At 40.6% G+C, this 19,435-nt stretch overlaps 1 protein-coding gene across 4 annotated transcripts in view; it reads left to right on the top strand.

Annotated features, from left to right (window-relative positions):
• LOC124308003 (neurobeachin) overlaps positions 1-11,590 on the top strand; it is a 240,577-nt gene extending 228,987 nt beyond the window's left edge. For all 4 annotated transcript variants that reach the window (XM_046770257.1, XM_046770258.1, XM_046770256.1 and 1 more), the window contains 13 exons: positions 1,013-1,125; positions 1,235-1,375; positions 3,066-3,185; positions 3,261-3,413; positions 3,488-3,560; positions 4,255-4,439; positions 4,561-4,738; positions 4,821-4,901; positions 4,991-5,158; positions 5,598-5,861; positions 5,934-6,130; positions 6,288-6,439; positions 6,585-11,590. In XM_046770257.1, coding sequence (XP_046626213.1) covers positions 1,013-1,125; positions 1,235-1,375; positions 3,066-3,185; positions 3,261-3,413; positions 3,488-3,560; positions 4,255-4,439; positions 4,561-4,738; positions 4,821-4,901; positions 4,991-5,158; positions 5,598-5,861; positions 5,934-6,130; positions 6,288-6,439; positions 6,585-6,675 — 1,916 coding nt within the window. In that variant the 3' untranslated portion in view covers positions 6,676-11,590. The remainder of the gene's footprint in view (positions 1-1,012; positions 1,126-1,234; positions 1,376-3,065; positions 3,186-3,260; positions 3,414-3,487; positions 3,561-4,254; positions 4,440-4,560; positions 4,739-4,820; positions 4,902-4,990; positions 5,159-5,597; positions 5,862-5,933; positions 6,131-6,287; positions 6,440-6,584) is intronic.
• Positions 11,591-19,435: the final 7,845 nt, after the last annotated feature.

The following is a 19,435-nucleotide window of genomic DNA, read 5'->3' as shown; positions in this document are numbered from 1 at the left end:
TCTCTTCCTTTTTTTTCTTTTTTTTTTCTTTTTTTTGTACCCATAAGTTTCGCTTCTTTTTCAGTTGTTCTTCAAATCGGTAAACGAAGTCGATATAATGTCAATGATATCGGACTATTAACGATCGTAAAAAATTGATCACGGGTACGTAGATGCGATCATATAACTTGTAAAACTCGAACTCGAAAATTTCAAATCGTAACAGTCAAATTCGGCCTCCTAAGAAATCACTGGGCCAAATGATACTCCGATTTCGTTTGATACGACACCGATAGCGATGCAGAGTTGACGTTACACCGACAATTTCGGTATCGAAAAAGCATCCCGCCGTTCCTCACGTGCTCGGCACGTGATGAGTAATTGCAAAGCCAGTATTTTACTTTCTTAATTGAAAACCATCCCCGGAGTGTTATTAATGAGCTGACTAACTCGGCGCATCGTCCGTGCGGTGGGAGGCCTCCGGGTATAAGGCACATGCGGCGAGTAAATCCTGGCGGTGCGATTCGAACTGCGGTCCGAACCCGCGACGACCGTGAGCTTGTACACGCGAGTTGCTCTCGTCGTGGAAAAGGATAACCGTTTCCGGTACACGTGCGTCCGTACATAATTACGTTACACGCTCCTTATGCTAATGCAAACAGACTTCACATCCTCCGATTTATTAAGTCAATCCTTGTCCCGGGCATTGCATGATCCTCGTGTAATATGTAATACCGCCTGTACTTCGCGTGTAGCCAGACTTAGTTCTGGCGAAACTTCGCGATAAGAACTGGAGACTGCACGTCCACCTACGACCGTCGGTGACGGATCGCTTCGATCCTATCGGAACCCCGAGTTGGCACCGAGGCCAAGCCAAAACCGCGTATCATTCGTCATATCGAGACACTCGAGTTGATCCGTTCGAAAGTTCCCTGAGGCTCGCAGTATTCGTTGCCTCAGGATGGCGGTGAGATCGTTTCTTTGCTTTGTGGCGCATCTCTTTTTCCTCATCCATTCTCGTTTCTGATTCCAGGGCGAACCTACAACGACCTCAACCAGTACCCCGTTTTTCCTTGGGTCCTGACCAACTACGAGACCAAGGAACTGGACCTGAGCCTCCCGAGCAACTATCGGGACCTATCTAAGGTGCGTTACACAACATACAAGTCGAAGGTACTTCGCTCGCCTGTGCAGTGAACTTGGTTCGCTCTTGTTAACACCGGTGTTGAACACTCTGTTTTCACCCTGTTTCCAGCCCATCGGCGCGTTGAACCCGAGTCGTCGCGCCTACTTTGAGGAACGTTACCAGAGCTGGGAACATGATAGTATTCCACCGTTTCACTACGGTACTCACTACTCAACCGCTGCCTTCGTTCTCAACTGGCTCATTCGCGTGGTGAGTGACGTTGGATTTCGTTTTTTTGCTCTCCTTGGGCAATGCGATTTTAGAGTGAAAAACGAACACTCGACGTGAGATAAGGTGTAAAAAGAGTTTCGTAGCGATAAACAATTTTTTCATGCATGAACAAGCGACGATGCCTGTTCCTGAGTCCAAGAAGATGCTTTTCGCGGTGATACATCTAAACTGGGGGGCACGGAAATTTTTTCGATAAATATTTTTTTGCCCAAAGTCTTCTTGACTCGTTATCACGGGCTTACATCTAGCCTTACGGGTATTAAGGAGTGTAACTTATGGGAGAAGGTCAGTCGTTCGTTAAGTAGTTTGTAGCAGTCGCTGTTTCATCCCGAAGCCGGATGAGATATGGAACAACGATGGCTGCGGCTGTGCGCAGAGTAGAGCTTCCGACTATCTTTTGTTGAGTAGTCAACTCATTTACAGATCGTAAATTAAGCAGACACCCTGCAGCTTTAGCGTCCCGCTTGTTGAAACCCCAATTCGGAGTAGCTTTGCTGTGCAGTCGTTAAATTTGACAATTTTTTATTCTAATTCTCCTACTACTCTTAACCGACCTTATTCCTATTTTTATAATAGTTTAACGAAACATTTGATCGAGAATGAAAAAAAAAACCATCAAACACCGACTTGTGCTGTGTGTAAGAACATGACAATTGTAATGTTGTGATAATATTGTAGTTTTTTTTTTTTTTTTTTGCCCAAAATATAGCAACAAAACTACTCTACTCTTCTCTTCTCTCTTTAAAAATGTCGCGAAACGTCGTTTTTCGCTTACTTTTTTTTTTCGCAAAGCACAGAGAGCGAGAGAGAGAGAGCGAGAGGGACAGACAGAGAATGAAGGAGAGCCTTTGACGAGTCCTCTGGTTTCCAGTCAAAGTGCGGGACACTTGGGTAACATTCGTCAAGGCGTCGGGGCGCCTCGAGGATGTCAGGAAGCGCGTTGAGGGCCCCGTTGAGAATTGAGTGTCGCTAAGTGGCGGCTTTTAGGTCTTGAAGACGGACTCGGCACCGCCTGGTGTTACGGAGCATAGACGAGTGTATTTTTTTTCCTATTTTTTTTCTTTCCATTCCTTTTTTTTTTTTCTTCCTCACCGAAATGGTAAACAACGCTGCCTTGGCGCGGCGCTCCTTGCCCCGGATTTTTCGGCTGCCTCCTTACTTCCTCCGGGACGTGTAAAAACCATGCGACTTCCTGGAGCAGGTTCAATATTCACCTGGTGGTGGAAATAATTGAGCCGTACTCGCACGTACGACGAGGCCAAGGGCTCTCTCGTTTACACGAAAACACGCGTGACTAGGCGCTTTCAGAATAATCACTTATTCGGAATTAAACTCGCATCTAAATGACCCGAGTATTTATCAGGCCTCGTTTACTCCGACACCGCGTCTGCCGTTCGAAAACCTCGTTTTATTTGTCATCTTGTATTTTCATAACCAGCCCGAATGTATAGATACGGTCTTTTGAATAGAACCTTGAATTAAATCCAATTCTACGGAACGTAAAACAGAAATTCAGTTGAACAAGAACAGGATTCAGACGAGAATAAGGATCGAACTCGTACTAGTACCGTTTCGATTCGTGCCAAAAATATCTGCCGTGAAAAATGAGATTCTTGCTTTTTTACCCGTTACCATTTATTCAAACTCAACGTGCACCTTCTGGATTCAGGAACCGATGACAACAATGTTCCTAGCACTCCAGGGGGGCAAGTTTGACCATCCCAACAGACTGTTCTCGTCTATAGCACTATCCTGGAAGAATTGCCAGAGAGACACGTCGGATGTCAAGGTTCGTACACGAAATAGCCCCGCGTTTTATTTTCATGCCAACGTTTTTATTCTCTTCCATTTTTCTTGCATCCAGGAATTAATTCCGGAATTCTTCTTCCTGCCCGAGATGCTTGTCAACAGTAATCGCTACCGATTGGGCAGACAGGAGGACGGAAGCGCTGTCGGCGACGTCGATTTACCACCGTGGGCATCTTCGCCGGAAGAATTTATTCGCATCAATCGAATGGTGAGCAAATTTCCAATCTTATGCTTAGAAAATGAAACTGCAATTAAATGACGCCATTTATTTTTGCGCCGCAGGCACTCGAGTCCGAGTTTGTCTCCTGCCAGCTGCATCAGTGGATCGACCTGATATTCGGGTACAAGCAGAAAGGTGAGTAATTTCTAATCAAAAACAAAAAAAAAAGAGATCCTAGGAACGACTTAAAATCCTCCACGAGTCGCGTCACGACGGCGCCGCCTTCTGCCGGAGTGTCGGTACACAGGGATCGTTTTAAATTAAATTTTTGGCTGATGCTAATTGTTTGAGACGCCTCTATATCCGGCGCTTCCCCGAAGATGTCCCCCAGCCCTGTTTCTGATGCGGGAGACAGTTTTACCCTCCCTTCGCGTAGGAGGCGAGACCGTATGGAAGGAATTAGTTTTTAGTTTGCACCCGGTCCCCGATCCGTTTCTCATTCTCTCGACGGCTTTTACTCGCAAGTTTTCTTCAGCCGTGCAGGTTTAAGTTCGGCTCGATCGCCTTTCCTACGAATCCGGAGAGAACGAGAGAAAAAGCAACTCCTCGCCAATTAGCCACGTGTTTTCGGCCTCACCCTGTAATACGCAACACGTTTCCTTGTCCTCTCCATCCGGGCGTTTGCGTGATGCGACACGTATCCCAACGGGAAAAGAAAATAATAACAAAATGACAACCGGGCTTCTCGTATCTGTTACTTTTTATTCAGAAAGGAATTAATGCGTTCTAGGTGGAGGTCGTATTTCTCATTCGCGTTATTACGATCTCGCGACACGTTCGGTGTCTTCTACGTGTTGTTCGGAAGGCAAAAACACTTTATTTTCCGCAGGTCCGGAAGCCGTCAGGGCCACGAACGTATTTTACTACCTGACCTACGAGGGCAGCGTGGAACTAGACTCTATCGGAGACCCGGTAATGAAGGAGGCTATCGAGAACCAGATCCGTAACTTTGGACAGACCCCGTCTCAGCTGCTGATGGAACCGCATCCTCCCAGAAGCTCGGCGATGCACCTGGTAAGTGGGAGGAAGAAATTCTGACCCAAGTCCGTGAGGATTTTGCAAGTCTAATAACGCGAAATTTATTATACAACGTTAAATGATGAAATAAAATTCCCCCCTCCTCCTCTCTCCGCAGTCCCCAATGATGTTCTCGAGCATTCCGGACGACGTATGCATGACGATCAAGTTCCCGTCCAACTCGCCGATTTGCCACATATCGGCCAACACTTATCCCCAGCTTCCGTTGCCCTCCGTCGTGACGGTAACCACGGGACAACAGTTCGCTGTTAATCGGTGGAACACAACCTACGCTGGTAAGATTATTTGGAAGATAATTCACGTTGTTTGCTGATTCCATATCTCAAGCTCAATATTCCCATGTATTGACCGTTTCAGCATCGGTTCAGTCTCCGAGCTACGCTGACACTCCGCAAACGCAGGCGGTCAATCAGCCCTTGTCGATGGATCCGGTTCTTTGTAAGTTGAACAAAAAAAGCATTTCTATCGCTGTTCAGTTTTCATATTATCGCCGCAATGTTTGTTTCCTTCCACCCTTCGCGTTTCAGCTCAAACGTCAAACAGCTCAAATCCGGCGCTCCGACGACACTTGGGTGATAATTTCAGCCAGAAGCTGAAGATTCGGAGCAACTGCTTCGTCACTACAGTTGACAGCAGATTTCTCGTTGCTTGCGGATTCTGGGACAACAGTTTCCGCGTATTTTCTACCGAGACAGGTAGAACCATTCAATTTTATAGAAATCAAAAACGAAATGGAAAAAAATTAGGTCCAACTTAACGACGTTTAGCCTACCTTATGAAACAACTCGAAGAATTCATATTAAAATGGGAAGTTTCAGCTGTCTAATGACTTGATCTAAATCCTCCGTCTGATGGTGTGAAGAAGCTTTTCTCGCTTCACGCATCACGTTTAGATTTAGTTGAAACAGACAAAAGCAACATGTCAATTTGGACACCTTTTAGAATTCAAAAGGTTTAAGTTTAGTCTACAAACGGTAGATTTACGGCAGAAATCGTAGGGGCACTCTGATCGCTCTCGAAGTGCCCTAAAAACCCCGTGCGATGAAACAATCCGCACGCGTATCAAAATCTCGAAAGAAATAAATTCCCAGCTCTCATCACAAGTTCTTCATCACAAGTTATCTTCTCCCGCAGCTAAAATAGTCCAGATAGTCTTCGGGCACTACGGAGTTGTGACCTGCCTCTCCCGAAGCGAGTGCAACATCACATCCGACTGCTACATAGCGTCGGGAAGCGCAGATTGCACGGTCCTTCTCTGGCACTGGAACGCGCGTACCCAGACAATAGTCGGCGAAGGCGAGGCTCCCGCGCCCCGGGCGACGTTGACGGGTCACGAGCAGCCGGTGACAGCCGTCGTCATCTCTGCCGAGCTTGGCCTGGTGGTTTCAGGATCGCATTGTAAGTCCCCGAAAGCCCCGACGATTTTCAAACTTTCGAATCGTCCATTTTCACCCTCAAATTATGTTAAAGATGGCCCCGTCCTCGTTCACACGACCTTCGGTGATCTTCTCCGGTCCCTCGATGCTCCGTCGGGTTACTCTTCGCCCGAGAACATCGCCATGTCCCGGGAAGGTGTCATAGTAGTCAATTACGAGCGGGGACACGTCGCGGCTTTCACGATAAATGGAAAACGACTTCGTCACGAGTCTCACAACGATAATCTTCAGGTAAGGTTGGCGATGAGTATCGAAATGGAACTTCGCTACTCTCATAATAATTAGAGAAGTTCATTGGAAGTATTCTTACTGCAGCATGCATCTGCGGAACCTGAAATGGTGATAAAATGTCTGCAATTTTTAAAAACTCCCATTATTCCTTGTTCAGTGCCTGCTCCTGAGCCGCGACGGCGAGTACCTGATGACTGGAGGAGACAAGGGGATCGTTGAAGTCTGGCGAACCTTCAATCTCGCGCTGCTCTACGCATTCCCGGCCTGCGAAAGCAGCGTCAGATCGCTGGCGCTATCGCACGACCAAAAGTACGTACCACCCTGGCGACTTGACGCCAAGAGAAAGTATAGACCTGACGTAGGTGCCGCCACGGTCTAGCCTACCGTCGGCGATACGTCAGATCCCCTCCGTTCTTCTGTACTGATTCCTTTCTGTTTCACTCTTTTATTACAGATTCCTTCTAGCCGGATTGGCAAACGGCTCAATGGTCATCTTCCACATAGATTTTAACAGATGGCATCACGAGTTTCAGCAACGCTACTGAATTCTTCTGAGCGGCGGGATAAAGCGTTCGAGCGAGATAATCGAGAGTGAAGAAGAAATCCGTCATTCCATTATCGCTGTGATGATACGCATTTTTGTACTCTGGAACAGACGCAAATTGATAAAACGAAACACAAAAAAATGGCAAAAAAAAAGAATAGAAAAGAATAGTAATAATTGGAACTTGATACACTTATATTATAAGTCTAGAAAATTGCTTGAATAACGCTGACAAACTTTTCGCTCCATTTCTCAGCAATTAAATTTACTTTATGTCCACCTCCATTAAGAGGATATTTTTTTTAAGACATATTTTGACTGGATTTTCAACTCTTTATCAGATCTGCGTTCAAAATTCGTTTATTTTCCTTAAAAAAATAGACTTTGGAGTGGGTTCCATTATGATTATAATTATAATTGTAACTTTTGATTCTGTTTTAAACAGTGTTATTTATTTGGTAAAAGGAAAGAAGGAGGATAGAGATATGTACAATCGAAACAGGATTTCGATTAGATTTTATTTTGGAGCAATTACGTTTATGTTTACGTAATATGATTTTAGCATGATTGCGAAATCTACTTTGTAAGTATTGTTTGTTAATCATTACTATCATCATTAGTTGTTCTCTTTGTTAAATTGTTTTTTCACCCCTATAAAGAAATGCGAAAATAAGAATCAAAGGAAAGAATGAGAAGATAATTTTCAACAACGAATACTATGTAGTATTATATACTAATCTTGTTCGAACTATATGTTACATTATTAAAAATGACCGCGGATATAAATTTATAATATATAATTTATTCATTAATTCGCGACGTCAAACAAGAAAAAGTATGTTTCAAATATTTGTACCGTGTAATCTCTAAATTATACGAACAGTCGTCTATGTGCAATCGGTGTTTATCATGATTATTATAATTTTTAACGTATCAGATCGATCGCCGATTTGCCGCGTGATCGTTAGGCACAGTATGTACTTACGCCTAGGTGTTTTATATATATGATAGTGTTGTTAAGAAAGTACTTTCTGATTATGTATTAAATAATAGGGTACATATGTATATATGTATCTCGGTATTTTTCGTATAAACAACATTATTCAACCTTAATACAACTACAGTTCTTAATGCTGCACAGAAATTCGTTTGAGGCAAAAAATTGAGAGAAAATTAACAATGATAATAGATATAAATCAAACAATTCACAACTGAATCAGCCGAGATATTTAATAATTATGATGATTGTGTCGAGTATATGATAGTTTTCGAATTGTTTACTGCATAACGTATAAAAGCTTGGTTATTTATATACATACATAATTATGTGTATATAATAAGTAACTAAAAGATTTGTTATTAACATTAACGCTAGTCAATTACGGAGACTTTGATCTATTATATAACTGTCTACGTTGCAATCTTTCGAAAGCTTACGACTACGAAAAAAAAAAAAAATAAAGTAAAATAAAACGTTTAAAAATTAACATTTCATGAGATGCCAAACTGTGCGTAAATTATTTTTATGCATCTTTGAACGTAAGTTTGGCGCCAATATTTGTCTCAATAAATTATACCGTGGTACCCGTTGTACATAATACATATTAATAATATCCTGCATACTTACCTATACGCTATATACATATGTCTACCTTACATATGTACAATATATGCAATATCGGATCATAATTCTGTTCCCTGTGGATGGAGGATTTTCAGAGAAAGAGTTTTTATAGTCACTGTCACAAACTATACATATGTATACATACTTGACACAGGTACATAAATGTATAATTCCGTTGTAGCGAAGATCGCCAATTCGAATTACGTAGATAATTCTTTCGCGATACTGTCTGAAGTTTTTATCCAGAGTGTATAAATATCGATGAACCATCACTTTGATCTCCCTACTGCCCCAACCATATACATACCTATATGTATAACTCATCCTTGTGCTTTAATTAACAAAGATCCTATAATTTCATCAACGCCGTCCAGCTTAACTCTGTGGAGGATATTTCTTATGATAATATTTTCGCATGCAAAACATAATAATTATGGTAATAATAATAATGATAATAATGATAACAATAATAATAATAATAATAACAATATTAATATTAATAATAATCAATGGAACATGAATAAAAACGACGTAGATATTAATTGGTCTGCCGAATCGGAACTCTTATCATTTTTTCAAATTAAAGAAAAACATTTAGTATGTATAAGGGCGCAGTTAGTAAACCAAGTAAGCTTCACTTACTTTACACATGTACGGTGGGTAAAAGTTACAATACGAGAAGCTCTGAAAAATTGAAAGGAATAAACAACAAATTCAACTTTCAATTAATTCACAAATACCAAATGGAAAAAATCGAATCGGAATAGAAGAGATAGAAAAATGCATCAAATGTAGGTGCCACATGATTAAAAATTGCAGATAATAGTAATAGGAAGCGAAAAAATATTTGAAAAACCATAATATTCAGCAATCAAAAATAATTTATTGTGCTCTTACGAGTATTGTACAATTATAAATAGTATTCTAATCTACGCATTGATATAAATATAAAGGCACACATTAATTCTGTGTTGCAAATACATCACTTACACACATTTAATTAATATTATCATCGTCATCGTCATCATCATTATTATTACTATTATCGATTTTAACAGAGTCTACTTTTATCAAATGCACCAGATGAATAATCCGCTAATCAATAGTAAATAGATGCTTCTAAGACACATTATATTAAGGGCTAATCGGACGATATGATCCGTAGTTGTGCCGATTTAACTGCAAGGTGTTTGTTGCACAGTTTTATCTACATTTAAGGACTATGCAGAAAAGAAGGAACGTAAAAAATAACCGAATGAAAGAAATCCCGCTTACGTGATTGTAAAACTCAAATAGTATTCGACATAAATTTATGCGCATTTAGATTATATGTTATAAAATATCGTGTGTACGTTACTTAAGTAATGCAGTATTGTATTGTAGAAACAGTGTATGTAGTTTTTTTGCCCTATATGTATGCATCATCTTGTTCGTTTTTATAGATTGCATTGAAAGTTCAGAATGTCGCGGTGTAACGAAAAGCTATGCTAATCAATGTCCGACCTGCAAACAATAGACATCCTCCGATGTTACATACATCTCACTTATATTTAATTGCCATGCGCAGCTATGTATAATAATGATAACGTTAACGAATAAATATTGATATTATTCGATATAAATTACACACATGCATACATATACATAATTAGAAAAAAGTTCAAAAATGCAGCGTATTATTGGGATGATGAATGTGTCCGCAGAGGTTTTTATATTTGTTTATAGGTGTGAATGGTGCAGCGCATTTTTCAAGCAAGTTGTTAGTGAAATCCCTCCATTTTGCTAAAATTGAAGAAAAATAGAATAAAAAAAATTAATAAATAAAAATAAAAAAACCAAAAAAATATATATATATATATATATATATTAAAATGGCGAGAATAATGTGGAAAAAAAGAGTGAGTCAAATCAACTTCTGTCCGAACTTATGTAACTCGTCAGTATGCATATAATTCATGATGATATACACATGCGTATACCTGTAAAATATTATAAGTAACGCTAAGTACAATGCTATATAGGTAAATATTTAATAAGAGTTTGCCTATACTATTATTGTCTTTGTTGTTGTTTCTTTTTATCATTTTGTCATTATTACCATTGAATATTGATTCTTGATGAAGCATAAAGTATACATTTGTACATTCTACGATTAGGTACATATTCAATGTTCATGCGTGGAATCTTTGAAAAAGTTTACTAGCTTACATAATTATTATTACTATTATTACGAATAGAATATAATTAAGGTATAGGAGTAAAATCGTGTAACAAAGTTTTATCTGGTCTGTTATAATGTGTAAGCCTGCCGTTGAAATAGATCATACATGATATAATATCCATAATGTTACGAGTAATTATTACTGATATGTACTACGTTTACAGAACATTTACAAAAATGAAGAGCTCATTCCTGATGAAACGGTGAACAGAAAAATAATAAATAATAAAGAAAAAGAAGTTATAATAATGAATGGATTGAGTGACGATGCGCATTCAGGCATTTGATTGTTAGATTCTTTTGGAAAAGCCTCACTTCGAAGAAAATTGAAGGGAGGACAAAAATCATACATTAGAAAATTGACAAAAAAATTAAAATAATAATCACTACAAATAATCCGAAGATAATGTTTGAAGTCAAAACACTTATTTATTAATGACAAAAGTTGCTATCCGAAAAGTATTTGATCCATGTGTCGATTTCGTTGCAAAATACCGTTGCAAAGTGAAAACGATAACGGATATTGAATCAATGTCCGACCTCCTGAACTTCTCTCAAAATCGACAAGAAATGTCTGTGTAGGTCCATACGAAATCGAAAACTATAGCTAGCGGTACAAAACGCTGTAGTCAGCACGATATACGACGTACACGTATTTTACTGTAGAAAATTCAGTATGAATAAATAAAACGACATAAAGTGGAAAACGATTCAGAAGTAAGTATTGGTCGACGTACAAAATTGCTTTGAACAATACAAGTACTTGATGGATGATCTGGTCATGCCGGAGTGAATGTGTAATCGAAACAATCATCAAACCCTTTTTTGCGGCATCATCGCCACAATTGATTTTGGCAGGCTTTAGAAGTATTGAATGTAGAAATAATTGAGTCGTCGCTAACCTTGAATTATTAGATTATAAACATATAACGCATGAGCTTTCAGGCTTATTTTATACTTAGAATAACAATGTCATGTAAAAAAAAAGTAACCTACTAAACAAGTTGTAATCTAGCTTAAGGTAGATTATATTGTGAAAATTAGTGAAATAGATTCATGGTACATTTATTACTCTGCCTAATTCATTCTTGGGTTTTGTTACTTCGACACCTCACCACGTACACCATTATTAACAGACTTTATTACAAAAATGAGCCAACGGACAAAATCGTTCTTCTTCCGAGCTTTGCGGCCGGCAACTTGTTTTCAAATCGACTGGGTTGGACTATCCAGATTTATGGGGTGTTCATTTTAGTCAGCACGAAATGAGCAGCTGGGAGGATCCAGAAAAGATGAAAGATGATGACCTATTTTTCAGACGTGACTTTTAATTAGCTGCATGAAGCGGGCTTATTGTTGAAATGCGCGCGATTACGTCGACATGTGACCTCACTGTAAACATTGTCGCGTTTTTCGATATGGTCGGAAAATGTTCGGAGAATATCGAATTTTTATAGAAAATCTAATTTTTAGGGTGGTCAGGTTTTCAGCTGGAGATCGAACAAGACGACCCCATCTACGCTGTTCGGACCCCAAGAACTCAAGAAACACAGCGAAAACAGCGTGTGATTAACAGGAGAGAAATTACGAAGGAAAAAGCACCTGCTGAAAAATGTCAAAAACACAGGTTCTCGTTTTTTGGCTGTAACTTTTGATGCGTTGCTCGCAGCGTATTGGGACTGCGCCCAATCGATTTCTCTCGCAAAATTACGTCCGATCAGTGCTACAATTAATTGATTCCAGCACTTTTCAAAATCGCAAAAATTTTCGCCAAAAATGGAAAGGGGTTAGCCTTACTTTTTTTTTTGGCAAAAAACTTTTGGTCTCAGATTCGATTTAAACGATCCTTATCCGACCAATTGGACCCTTAGGAACTCAGAAATCGCAGCGGAAAGAGCGTAGGACCAACAGGAGAGAAATGGCGAGCGAAAAAGCACCTGCTGAAAAATGTCGAAAATTCAGGTTCTGGTTTTTTGGCTGTAACTTTTGATGCGTTGATCGCAGCGTATTGGGACTGCGCCCAATCGATTTCTCTCGCAAAACTACGTCCGATCAGTGCTACAATTAATTGATTCCAGCACTTTTCAAAATCGCGAAAATTTTCGCCAAAAATGGAAAGGGGTTAGCCTTACTTTTTTTTTTGGCAAAAAACTTTTGGTCTCAGATTCGATTCAAACGATTCTCATCCGACCAATTGGACCCTCAGGAACTCAGAAATCGCAGCGAAAAGAGCGTACGACCAACAGGAGAGAAATGGCGAGCGAAAAAGCACCTGCTGAAAAATGTCGAAAATTCAGGTTCTGGTTTTTTGGCTGTAAATTTTGATGCGTTGATCGCAGCGTATTGGGACTGCGCCCAATCGAATTCTCTCGCAAAATTACGTCCGATCAGTGCTACAATTAATTGATTTCAGCACTTTTCAAAATCGCAAAAATTTTCGCCAAAAATGGAAAGGGGTTAGCCTTACTTTTTTTTTTGGCAAAAAACTTTTGGTCTCAGATTCGATTCAAACGATCCTTATCCGACCAATTGGACCCTTAGGAACTCAGAAATCGCAGCGAAAAGAGCGTAGGACCAACAGGAGAGAAATGGCGAGCGAAAAAGCACCTGCTGAAAAATGTCGAAAATTCAGGTTCTGGTTTTTTGGCTGTAAATTTTGATGCGTTGATCGCAGCGTATTGGGACTGCGCCTAATCGATTTCTCTCGCAAAATTACGTCCGATCAGTGCTACAATTATTTGATTCCAGCACTTTTCAAAATCGCGAAAATTTTCGCCAAAAATGGAAAGGGGTTAGCCTTACTTTTTTTTTTGGCAAAAAACTTTTGGTCTCAGATTCGATTTAAACGATCCTTATCCGACCAATTGGACCCTCAGGAACTCAGAAATCGCAGCGAATTGAGCGTGGGACCAACAGGAGAGAAATGGCGAGCGAAAAAGCACCTGCTGAAAAATGTCAAAAATTCAGGTTCTGGTTTTTTGGCTGTAACTTTTGATGCGTTGATCGCAGCGTATTGGGACTGCGCCTAATCGATTTCTCTCGCAAAATTACGTCCGATCAGTGCTACAATTAATTGATTCCAGCACTTTTCAAAATCGCGAAAATTTTCGCCAAAAATGGAAAGGGGTTAGCCTTACTTTTTTTTTTGGCAAAAAACTTTTGGTCTCAGATTCGATTTAAACGATCCTTATCCGACCGATTGGAGCCTCAGGAACTCAGAAATCGCAGCGAAAAGAGCGTAGGACCAACAGGAGAGAAATGGCGAGCGAAAAAGCACCTGCTGAAAAATGTCGAAAATTCAGGTTCTGGTTTTTTGGCTGTAACTTTTGATGCGTTGATCGCAGCGTATTGGGACTGCGCCCAATCGATTTCTCTCGCAAAACTACGTCCGATCAGTGCTACAATTAATTGATTCCAGCACTTTTCAAAATCGCGAAAATTTTCGCCAAAAATGGAAAGTGGTTAGCCTTACTTTTTTTTTTGGCAAAAAACTTTTGGTCTCAGATTCGATTCAAACGATTCTCATCCGACCAATTGGACCCTCAGGAACTCAGAAATCGCAGCGAAAAGAGCGTACGACCAACAGGAGAGAAATGGCGAGCGAAAAAGCACCTGCTGAAAAATGTCGAAAATTCAGGTTCTGGTTTTTTGGCTGTAAATTTTGATGCGTTGATCGCAGCGTATTGGGACTGCGCCCAATCGAATTCTCTCGCAAAATTACGTCCGATCAGTGCTGCAATTAATTGATTTCAGCACTTTTCAAAATCGCAAAAATTTTCGCCAAAAATGGAAAGGGGTTAGCCTTACTTTTTTTTTTGGCAAGAAACTTTTGGTCTCAGATTCGATTCAAACGATCCTTATCCGACCAATTGGACCCTTAGAAACTCAGAAATCGCAGCGAAAAGAGCGTAGGACCAACAGGAGAGAAATGGCGAGCGAAAAAGCACCTGCTGAAAAATGTCGAAAATTCAGGTTCTGGTTTTTTGGCTGTAAATTTTGATGCGTTGATCGCAGCGTATTGGGACTGCGCCTAATCGATTTCTCTCGCAAAATTACGTCCGATCAGTGCTACAATTAATTGATTCCAGCACTTTTCAAAATCGCGAAAATTTTCGCCAAAAATGGAAAGGGGTTAGCCTTACTTTTTTTTTTGGCAAAAAACTTTTGGTCTCAGATTCGATTCAAACGATCCTTATCCGACCAATTGGACCCTCAGGAACTCAGAAATCGCAGCGAATTGAGCGTAGGACCAACAGGAGAGAAATGGCGAGCGAAAAAGCACCTGCTGAAAAATGTCAAAAATTCAGGTTCTGGTTTTTTGGCTGTAACTTTTGATGCGTTGATCGCAGCGTATTGGGACTGCGCCCAATCGATTTCTCTCGCAAAATTACGTCCGATCAGTGCTACAATTAATTGATTCCAGCACTTTTCAAAATCGCAAAAATTTTCGCCAAAAATGGAAAGGGGTTAGCCTTACTTTTTTTTTTGGCAAAAAACTTTTGGTCCCAGATTCGATTTAAACGATCCTTATCCGACCAATTGGACCCTTAGGAACTCAGAAATCGCAGCGAAAAGAGCGTACGACCAACAGGAGAGAAATGGCGAGCGAAAAAGCACCTGCTGAAAAATGTCGAAAATTCAGGTTCTGGTTTTTTGGCTGTAACTTTTGATGCGTTGATCGCAACGTATTGGGACTGCGCCCAATCGAATTCTCTCGCAAACTTACGTCCGATCAGTGCTACAATTAATTGATTTCAGCACTTTTCAAAATCGCGAAAATTTTTGCCAAAAATGGAAAGGGGTTAGCCTTACTTTTTTTTTTGGCAAAAAACTTTTGGTCTCAGATTCGATTCAAACGATTCTCATCCGACCATTTGGACCCTCAGGAACTCAGAAATCGCAGCGAAAAGAGCGTACGACCAACAGGAGAGAAATGGCGAGCGAAAAAGCACCTGCTGAAAAATGTCAAAAATTCAGGTTCTGGTTTTTTGGCTGTAACTTTTGATGCGTTGATCGCAGCGTATTGGGACTGCGCCCAATCGATTCCTCTCGCAAAATTACGTCCGATCAGTGCTACAATTAATTGACTTAGCACTTTTCAAAATCGCGAAAATTTTCGCCAAAAATGGAAAGGGGTTAGCCTTACTTTTTTTTTTGGCAAAAAACTTTCGGTCTCAGATTCGATTTAAACGATCCTTATCCGACCAATTGGACCCTCAGGAACTCAGAAATCGCAGCGAATTGAGCGTAGGACCAACAGGAGAGAAATGGCGAGCGAAAAAGCACCTGCTGAAAAATGTCAAAAATTCAGGTTCTGGTTTTTTGGCTGTAACTTTTGATGCGTTGATCGCAGCGTATTGGGACTGCGCCCAATCGATTCCTCTCGCAAAATTACGTCCGATCAGTGCTACAATTAATTGATTCCAGCACTATTCGAAATCGCGAAAATTTTCGCCAAAAATGGAAAGGGGTTAGCCTTACTTTTTTTTCTAGCAAAAAACTTTTGGTCTCAGATTCGATTTAAACGATCCTTATCCGACCAATTGGACTCTCAGGAACTCAGAAATCGCAGCGAAAAGAGCGTAGGACCAACAGGAGAGAAATGGCGATCGAAAAAGCACCTGCTGAAAAATGTCAAAAATTCAGGTTCTGGTTTTTTGGCTGTAACTTTTGATGCGTTGATCGCAGCGTATTGGGACTGCGCCCAATCGATTCCTCTCGCAAAATTACGTCCGATCAGTGCTACAATTAATTGACTTAGCACTTTTCAAAATCGCGAAAATTTTCGCCAAAAATGGAAAGGGGTTAGCCTTACTTTTTTTTTTGGCAAAAAACTTTCGGTCTCAGATTCGATTTAAACGATCCTTATCCGACCAATTGGACCCTCAGGAACTCAGAAATCGCAGCGAATTGAGCGTAGGACCAACAGGAGAGAAATGGCGAGCGAAAAAGCACCTGCTGAAAAATGTCGAAAATTCAGGTTCTGGTTTTTTGGCTGTAACTTTTGATGCGTTGATCGCAGCGTATTGGGACTGCGCCCAATCGAATTCTCTCGCAAAATTACGTCCGATCAGTGCTACAATTAATTGATTTCAGCACTTTTCAAAATCGCGAAAATTTTTGCCAAAAATGGAAAGGGGTTAGCCTTACTTTTTTTTTTGGCAAAAAACTTTTGGTCTCAGATTCGATTCAAACGATTCTCATCCGACCATTTGGACCCTCAGGAACTCAGAAATCGCAGCGAAAAGAGCGTACGACCAACAGGAGAGAAATGGCGAGCGAAAAAGCACCTGCTGAAAAATGTCGAAAATTCAGGTTCTGGTTTTTTGGCTGTAACTTTTGATGCGTTGATCGCAGCGTATTGGGACTGCGCCTAATCGATTTCTCTCGCAAAATTACGTCCGATCAGTGCTACAATTAATTGATTCCAGCACTTTTCAAAATCGCAAAAATTTTCGCCAAAAATGGAAAGGGGTGAGCCTTACTTTTTTTTTTTGGCAAAAAACTTTTGGTCTCAGATTCGATTCAAACGATCCTCATCCGACCAATGGGACCCTCAGGAACTCAGAAATCGCAGCGAAAAGAGCGTAGGACCAACAGGAGAGAAATGGCGAGCGAAAAAGCACCTGCTGAAAAATGTCGAAAATTCAGGTTCTGGTTTTTTGGCTGTAACTTTTGATGCGTTGATCGCAGCGTATTGGGACTGCGCCCAATCGATTCCTCTCGCAAAATTACGTCCGATCAGTGCTACAATTAATTGATTCCAGCACTATTCGAAATCGCGAAAATTTTCGCCAAAAATGGAAAGGGGTTAGCCTTACTTTTTTTTTTGGCAAAAAACTTTTGGTCTCAGATTCGATTCAAGCGATCCTTATCCGACCAATTGGACCCTCAGGAACTCAGAAATCGCAGCGAAAAGAGCGTAGGACCAACAGGAGAGAAATGGCGAGCAAAAAAGCACCTGCTGAAAAATGTCGAAAATTCAGGTTCTGGTTTTTTGGCTGTAACTTTTGATGCGTTGATCGCAGCGTATTGGGACTGCGCCCAATCGATTTCTCTCGCAAAATTACGTCCGATCAGTGCTACAATCAATTGATTCCAGCACTTTTCAAAATCGCGAAAATTTTCGCCAAAAATGGAAAGGGGTTAGCCTTACTTTTTTTTCTAGCAAAAAACTTTTGGTCTAAGATTCGATTTAAACGATCCTTATCCGACCAATTGGACTCTCAGGAACTCAGAAATCGCAGCGAAAAGAGCGTAGGACCAACAGGAGAGAAATGGCGATCGAAAAAGCACCTGCTGAAAAATGTCAAAAATTCAGGTTCTGGTTTTTTGGCTGTAACTTTTGATGCGTTGATCGCAGCGTATTGGGACTGCGCCCAATCGATTCCTCTCGCAAAATTACGTCCGATCAGTGCTACAATTAATTGACTTAGCACTTTTCAAAATCGCGAAAATTTTCGCCAAAAATGGAAAGGGGTTAGCCTTACTTTTTTTTTTGGCAAAAAACTTTCGGTCTCAGATTCGATTTAAACGATCCTTATCCGACCAATTGGACCCTCAGGAACTCAGAAATCGCAGCGAATTGAGCGTAGGACCAACAGGAGAGAAATGGCGAGCGAAAAAGCACCTGCTGAAAAATGTCGAAAATTCAGGTTCTGGTTTTTTGGCTGTAACTTTTGATGCGTTGATCGCAGCGTATTGGGACTGCGCCCAATCGAATTCTCTCGCAAAATTACGTCCGATCAGTGCTACAATTAATTGATTTCAGCACTTTTCAAAATCGCGAAAATTTTTGCCAAAAATGGAAAGGGGTTAGCCTTACTTTTTTTTTTGGCAAAAAACTTTTGGTCTCAGATTCGATTCAAACGATTCTCATCCGACCATTTGGACCCTCAGGAACTCAGAAATCGCAGCGAAAAGAGCGTACGACCAACAGGAGAGAAATGGCGAGCGAAAAAGCACCTGCAGAAAAATGTCGAAAATTCAGGTTCTGGTTTTTTGGCTGTAACTTTTGATGCGTTGATCGCAGCGTATTGGGACTGCGCCTAATCGATTTCTCTCGCAAAATTACGTCCGATCAGTGCTACAATTAATTGATTCCAGCACTTTTCAAAATCGCGAAAATTTTCGCCAAAAATGGAAAGGGGTGAGCCTTACTTTTTTTTTTTGGCAAAAAACTTTTAGTCTCAGATTCGATTCAAACGATCCTCATCCGACCAATGGGACCCTCAGGAACTCAGAAATCGCAGCGAAAAGAGCGTACGACCAACGGGAGAGAAATGGCGAGCGAAAAAGCACCTGCTGAAAAATGTCGAAAATTCAGGTTCTGGTTTTTTGGCTGTAACTTTTGATGCGTTGATCGCAGCGTATTGGGACTGCGCCCAATCGAATTCTCTCGCAAAATTACGTCCGATCAGTGCTACAATTAATTGATTTCAGCACTTTCCAAAATCGCAAAAATTTTCGCCAAAAATGGAAAGGGGTTAGCCTTACTTTTTTTTTTGGCAAAAAACTTTTGGTCTCAGATTCGATTCAAACGATCCTTATCCGACCAATTGGACCCTTAGGAACTCAGAAATCGCAGCGAAAAGAGCGTAGGACCAACAGGAGAGAAATGGCGAGCGAAAAAGCACCTGCTGAAAAATGTCGAAAATTCAGGTTCTGGTTTTTTGGCTGTAACTTTTGATGCGTTGATCGCAGCGTATTGGGACTGCGCCCAATCGAATTCTCTCGCAAAATTACGTCCGATCAGTGCTACAATTAATTGATTTCAGCACTTTCCAAAATCGCAAAAATTTTCGCCAAAAATGGAAAGGGGTTAGCCTTACTTTTTTTTTTGGCAAAAAACTTTTGGTCTCAGATTCGATTCAAACGATCCTTATCCGACCAATTGGACCCTTAGGAACTCAGAAA

Source organism: Neodiprion virginianus, chromosome 6 (assembly GCF_021901495.1).
Source record: "Neodiprion virginianus isolate iyNeoVirg1 chromosome 6, iyNeoVirg1.1, whole genome shotgun sequence".
NCBI classification, from domain to species: Eukaryota; Metazoa; Arthropoda; class Insecta; order Hymenoptera; family Diprionidae; genus Neodiprion; species Neodiprion virginianus.
Note: the sequence above shows the minus strand (reverse complement) of the source record. Positions and strands in the feature narration are given on the sequence as shown.